Source organism: Vigna unguiculata, chromosome 9 (genome assembly GCF_004118075.2).
Source record: "Vigna unguiculata cultivar IT97K-499-35 chromosome 9, ASM411807v1, whole genome shotgun sequence".
NCBI classification, from domain to species: domain Eukaryota; kingdom Viridiplantae; phylum Streptophyta; class Magnoliopsida; order Fabales; family Fabaceae; genus Vigna; species Vigna unguiculata.
The window spans coordinates 36,831,709-36,838,854 of record NC_040287.1 but is presented as its reverse complement, the minus strand read 5'-3'; the positions used below and the strand labels follow the sequence as shown (position 1 = coordinate 36,838,854).

Here is a 7,146-nt window from a genome sequence, read left to right as displayed (position 1 = left end):
TGATAATATAATTTCTTTAATTAAAAACATATAAAAATTAAACTTAAAAAAAAACAAGGGCGTTGACATTGACGGTGTCTTTATTTTTATTTTTTATAATTTCAAACATGGTTTGTAAAACTGTGACTGTTATCATAACTTGTCATGAAGAGCTGTAACACCTTTCAACCCTAAATTCCATCCACAGCCTTATCCAGTTTGAAAATTCCCTATCAAAAGAATCTATAGGAATTATTAATATATTTCTGTCAATTTCAATGATTAAATAAATTATAGCAATTAATAAAAATATAATAAGAGGACCGTTATGCTGTTAGTATTAATGTTCATAGCCAGTTACAAAAAAAAAAATCATTAATTATTGATTGATCATAGGAAGGAATTAGCAAGAGAGAATTGGGGAAAGGGCACATTAATTGAGGCTTTGAATTATTAGATCCTGCTGAGTCAGATTTGAGTATATCCAAAGCAGATAAAGGTCGAAGAAAAAGTAATATTCAATGTTTCTAAAACCAGAAGCAAAGGAGCGTCGGTTATTTGTTTATTTATTTATTTATTTTTCCTTTCGGTAACAAATTTCAACTTTGGAATTTTAAATATTTTTAGTTTTAATATGGAACCATCCCTGATAATAAGATAACCGCGTAAAAAATATTTTAGGTGTAAATAAAAAAAATGGTAACATGATATAAATATTGAAAATGTGGAAGGTTAAAGAAAGAAAGCGTGTTTTTGTGATTGCACACGTGTTGGAACTGTTACTAGGAAGATGGTTATGTTGTGTTGTGGTGATGGAGTTAGGTAAGAGCATAGCACAGGAATGTTGAGTTGAGGTTGAGCTCCTTCGATTGGACAGGTCAGCTCCAACTTTAATAACAAAAAAACCAGACCGTACCATTCGATCATTTTAACCCCACAATTTCATTCTTCCGTCAATCTCTGTGTTCTGTTCTCTCTCTCTTTTCACTCTCTCACACGCACAGACACCAAGCTTCTCCCTTTCCGCAACCATGGACAGGGTCATCGGCGGCAAGTTTAAGACTGGTCGGAAAATCGGAAGCGGTTCATTTGGAGAAATTTATATTGGTCAGCACCAACACATGTGTCTTTCTTTCTCCTTTTCGGAGACATCGTTTGTTGCTGTTTTGTATATCTGTATCTATATGCGTGTGTGTATGCATATGCTGATCATTGCTTCCGTTTTTTTTTTTTCAGCCTCAAATATGGACACCTCGGAGATTGTTGCCATCAAGATGGTAAGTCTTCTTTTATTGTTTCTGGGTTTCAGCTTCTTAATCATCTAAAGTCAGATGTCGTTTGTGTTGAATATTGGGTAGAGTAGGACCTGCTTAGGTTCAATCTTTGTTTTTATAAATGATCGGAAAAGTATCGTTTTTATTTTACTTTAATTTTTTTTGACAAATATTTGTATAAAAATAGTGAAACAATAATGGATGTTTGCTTGGGTCAAATTTCTAGGGAACTTTTGCTTGTTTGCCCTTTTTTTTGTTCAAGAAACAATACATATGGTCTAATTGTGATTTGTGGTGCCGTGTTCTGATGTTGTAGGAAAGCAAGAGGACCAAACATCCACAACTATTGTACGAGGCAAAGTTATATAGCATTCTTCAAGGAGGAAGTAAGTTATACGAAAGAAGCACCTCAATAATTTAAGTGCTCTCAGCACATTTTCAGAGAGTAATGTTTTTTTTCTTAATTTCTCTTGCTCTTTGGTGTTTAGATGGTGTTCCAAGTATGAAGTGGTGCGGTACTGATGGAGACAATAATGTTCTGGTTATTGATCTTCTGGGACGGAGTCTTGAAGATTTTTTTGTGTATTGCGGGAGGAAATTTTCATTAAAAACAGTTTTGATGTTGGCTGATCAGATGGTAACCACTCATTCATGTCTGCATTGCTCAAGTTTTCAAGGAACCTGCATTTGTTCCTTCTTCACTATTCTATTTCCATGTTTCTTTCTGGCAAATTATTGTATCAGTTTAGTCTTCAAAACTTACATCTTAGCTAAATCTTGCAGCTGACAAGAATAGAGTACCTGCATTCCAAGGGATTTTTGCATAGAGACATCAAACCAGATAATTTTCTTATGGGTCTTGGGAAGAAATCAAATCAGGTAACATCATCAAAATTCATTCTATTTAATGGCTAACTTATGTGGATTGTTTTCCTCTCGATAGTTCCTTTTATATGCTTACAAGTTCTCTTATATGTTTTCTGCAATTTGTTATATTTACAGGTTTATATTATTGATTTTGGACTAGCAAAAAGATATAGGGATCCAAACACAAATAAGCACATTCCTTACAGGTATGTTTTGTTCTTGTTAGATTTTTTTTATACTTTTTATCTCTTCATGCATGCCATGAATTGATGTTATCCATTGCCTAATATAATATTTGTTTTAATGTTGATAAACTCATTCAGAGAGAATAAAAGCTTAACAGGAACTGCCCGTTATGCAAGTTGCAACACTCACATGGGAATTGGTGAGCAGAATGAACTTTTACCTCTATAACTACAACTTATAACCTACAAATTGCTTACAAAATGTTTTTCATTTTGTCAGAACAAAGTCGCCGTGATGATTTGGAGTCTCTTGGCTATGTTCTAATGTACTTTTTAAGAGGAAGGTATGATTCTTCTAGTCATTGTAATTTCCTGGCATCCTCATTAAAAAACAACATAGTGCATGTAAAGTACATCAACGACATTGTTTTTTTCTGGTAAATATGTGTCTTGACTTGACTATCTGGTTCTTGCATTTCAGCCTTCCTTGGCAGGGTTTGAAAGCTGCTACCAAAAAGGAAAAATATGACAGTATCTGTGACAAGAAGTTATCTACTCCCATTGAGGTATGTCTTTTCAATTTCATCAAACAGTTGAACTCCCTGCCCCAATACAGCTTTCATTTTTCTTTTACATTGAACCTCGTACCGTGGCTCACTTTAGCTAGTGGAAAGGTGGAATAGATTTTCTGTCCCTGACATCACAAGTTTACTTATTTCTGTTTCTGATTTCCTGATATTAGGTGCTCTGCAAGTCATATCCTGTGGAGTTTGCTACATACTTTCATTATTGCCAATCTTTGACATTTGATCAACACCCAGATTATGGATACTTGAAGCGCCTGTTTAGTGATTTGTTCAAACGAGAAAGTAATCATATTCTTAATTCTTGTCATGGTTATTGGGGATCTCAAAGTTTCATTTATCATATTTCTACTGGTTTCGAGTGTCATATATATATATATATATATATTCTCTTTTTAACAATTTTTATTTGCTGACCTTAATGAGCAGGATATGATTCCGACTGTGTATATGACTGGACCATCCTCAAATATCAGCAGTCTCAGCAGACAAAGAAACAAAATCAATCATCTGTTAGTACCTTCTTTGGCTATATTGCTTGCTATAATGTATTTCCTTAACATTTATAGTTATTAAAAGAGAAAAAGTAGACTGACATAGTAAGTGATATAATTCTCGACAATTAACAGACTTGTTCCTTAAGTAAAGGTGTTAGCAAGAGTAGCATCTCCATTTTTCTGCACTTGTCTTAAGAAAATGTTGAAATGCTTAGGTTTTCTGTGAAAGACGGCATTATAGTTGTTACATCTCATTCTTGAATATCTTCACATGGCTTGAGTTGTTTCCTTTCAATGAAGGTGTTTTTTGTTTTGCTTGCAAAATTGAAATGCTTTTTGGGATTTGAAATTTCATCCTCAAGCATAGGAACATCTAGTGACAGCCATTTTTTTCACTTAATTGTCTTTAATTGAGTGTATTAATTTATATGGTTTTTCTAATAGTTTTCACATTAAACTTTCCTGATATTATTCTCCTTAAGTAAAGGTGTTAGCAAGAGTAGCATCTCCATTTTTCTGCACTTGTCTTAAGAAAATGTTGAAATGCTTAGGTTTTCTGTGAAAGACGGCATTATAGTTGTTACATCTCATTCTTGAATATCTTCACATGGCTTGAGTTGTTTCCTTTCAATGAAGGTGTTTTTTGTTTTGCTTGCAAAATTGAAATGCTTTTTGGGATTTGAAATTTCATCCTCAAGCATAGGAACATCTAGTGACAGCCATTTTTTTCACTTAATTGTCTTTAATTGAGTGTATTAATTTATATGGTTTTTCTAATAGTTTTCACATTAAACTTTCCTGATATTATTCTCTTACTGGAGTTTGTTTTTTGACAATTTGCAGCCTTCAACTGCATTGCCTAGCAATCTAGAACCAGCAGTTGTGGAAAACCATAAAGGTATTGAAGGATGTTTTATTATAGATATATTTTTATTCTAGAAAGAGTATTCTACCAAGTTTATGATTTGCATGCTGAGATTTGTATTTTCTTGCAGAATGAATTGTAATTTAAAGTGACATTTTAAGCTTATTGAAATAAAATTAAAAGAAAAATAAATTATTGGTGCTCATACAGAAGTGAGTTGGTTTCAATGTCTTTGAAACTAGACTGGTTATTGACTACTAGTTCAAGGTTTAATAATTCAATTACAGTCAAGTAGATATTAGCAAAATATTAGTTGTAATTAAATAATGAATAAAATTACATTTAAGAAATATAATATTATATCTCTAAAAAATAGAAATAAAACATTATTTTTAGATACTTAACTTTGAATGTGTACATAAAAGTCCAAATCAAATATATCATAATGCTTTGATCTATGTATGACCATTACTAAACAGTTTCCATTAATAATAAAATGTCTACATCTAGAAAGAAAAGGAAAATAATTATAAACACTTTAGTTTAATTTTTTTTAAGAAATATAAAAATGAACTCACATTAAGTATGTTCATCAATCCATGATAAACTGGTTTTGACTGATTTTCCATTTCGAATAACTTCATTCAAGGTTGGTTTAGTCTGGTTTTCAGAACATGGTTCAATTTTCATGGGACTTGGTTGTCTCGCAAAACAACTTAATAACTTCTGATATGCTAAGATGGTGACCAGTACTTAATGTGGATATATATTTCCCATATAACTGTTTCTATTATTATTGTTGTTGCTGTTGTTATGGGATGTTGAGTGTCTTGTTTTGAACCTGGGATACGGTAGTTGTTATATGATAACGAGTTTTTGCTTACTGCAATTGTGTTGAACTAAGATAGCCTAAAAAGTTTTTTCGCACACTGTCTATACTCTTTAGATCACATCTTCATGCCTATGCTTTAAATTCCCTTTTCAGGAGCCAATGGTTCAACTCATGCTAATATAACAAATATGTTAGCTAGTCTTGAACTCCCAAGTGCACGTGCGCAGCCTAAGCCATCTAATACTCGTAATGTGGATGCCAAGATTCGGACTGAGAAACATGTAAGTCACCTCAATGAAATTTCTGCCTCTGGCTTCCTTGTCTATCCTCTGTGAATTTCTTCCAGATGGTGGCGTTGCAACTTTTTTTCATGTTAGGAGTTGTTAGTTCATTTGACTGAGATAAATTTTTGCAGGGTGTGAACAATGTTCCATCTAGTTCCTCTGCCTTGCCCAAATCCTCTACAGGAAACGTCTCGAAACCAGAAAAGTCCACAGGAACCTCAAACCTTGGTCGTGTATTTGGGAGTAATTCCCGTGTTTCAAGCAGCTGGATCCCTTCACTACGCCGAATTTCTTCCGCCAAATAGGTAAGAAAATTGCATATAACTGTTATATAATTAATCGGACAATGTCAAATTTCATAGTGATGTTTATTTAGTATGAGTTTATTTTCAGGCTCTCAATTTTTTAGTTACTGATTGCTGTATTTTAGACATTTTATGTCATAACTAGAATATGAAGTCAAGCCACTGACTCTGTTTCTTTGACAGGATTATGAAGGTGTGAGTTGGAGCTCTTTTCACATTTGCTAATGTCATGTGTACTCATTTCACTCCACCAGCGGAACATTATATTAGACTGTAATGACCAGCATGATACAGTGACATAACAAGCTTCCTGCACATGATACTAATACTAAATGTATGGTCGGATTCATTGTTTCAAAGTGAGATTGGTGCTGTCATTTTTCTAAGAGTTTGAAAGAGGGAAAGAAAATAAGGGAGTATGGACGACTTTAAAGAACGAGGCATGCTGGTGGATGTCCCACACGAGGCCCCAGGGTAATTGGTTGGTAGGCCTTGAACTGTATGAGTTTGGCGGGATTGCATTTTTTTCTCTAATCATGATGAACCAAACATGTATGGGTGTGGGGAAGCTACAATCATTCTTATTGTACCTTTTCTTTATTATTTTATTTTTTCCATTCTTTTGTTTTTCTTTCAAGCATTCACTACACAGAATTAGTTGTCATTTCTTTGTACAGTTAGTTTTGTCATCATATGAATATAACCACGTTGTACCTCAATCCCAACAAGGGAATTATTCATAAGTCAATCCAATTCATGGCTATTTGAAACTAATCGGGTCAATTTCTTTTTTCACTGAAATGGTGTTGTATCCAATCTTTGAACTCGACTAAGTATTCTACTTTCTAATGAACATTCCTGTGGTATATAGTTAGGATTATAAACAAGCAAACATTCAATATTCCAAACTAGTAAAATATAAAACCCTGCAAAATACTGGTGCAGGGCTTTTTCAACAGAGAAAATGATGAGAAATATTTCTACTTAAGGAGTAATTGTCAATCTGCATAGTTTATACTTGTTTGTTATGGAATGGTCCCCTGAACGATCACCGATTCATTGATATATCAGAATGACAAACTGTAGTAATGTAGCTACTGTATATATCTTAGTATTAATCAGCAACAAAATTAAAGAAAAGATGTAGTTAAGGAGAAAAAAAGGCACCCTGTGTCGTATGCTTAACGAAGACAAAAGAGCCACTCGTGAACACCATAACCAAAAGAATGACATTGTCTCCATGCCAAGGGAAACAGTGAAAACAGCACAGGCCTGGATCCAATTTGCAATGCTAATTTGACGTTTATCAAGTTACCAAAGTAAAGAAAAAACGTAAATATGGGTCCCCTAACTCTGCTTTAGAAAGTGATAGTGGTGACAAAGGAGAATCCAAGTAATGATGAACCCGCTGCCATAAAAACAGGTTCTTAACTATTTGTGCATGAACCACTAAGAGGTGGAAATCAAAAGCAAC

General features: G+C 33.6%; 1 protein-coding gene across 1 annotated transcript; it reads left to right on the top strand.

The window, feature by feature from the left end:
* Positions 1 to 788: 788 nt before the first annotated feature.
* LOC114163955 (casein kinase I-like) lies at positions 789 to 6,446 on the top strand. Its single transcript, XM_028048358.1, has 15 exons — positions 789 to 1,086; positions 1,216 to 1,256; positions 1,570 to 1,639; positions 1,742 to 1,890; positions 2,037 to 2,132; positions 2,256 to 2,326; positions 2,444 to 2,505; positions 2,586 to 2,649; positions 2,787 to 2,871; positions 3,048 to 3,174; positions 3,319 to 3,401; positions 4,230 to 4,284; positions 5,237 to 5,364; positions 5,499 to 5,672; positions 5,856 to 6,446. The coding sequence occupies exons 1-14, from the start codon at positions 1,011 to 1,013 to the stop codon at positions 5,670 to 5,672; spliced, it is 1,281 nt and encodes a 426-aa protein (XP_027904159.1). The 5' UTR covers positions 789 to 1,010; the 3' UTR covers positions 5,856 to 6,446.
* The last annotated feature ends 700 nt before the right edge of the window (positions 6,447 to 7,146 follow it).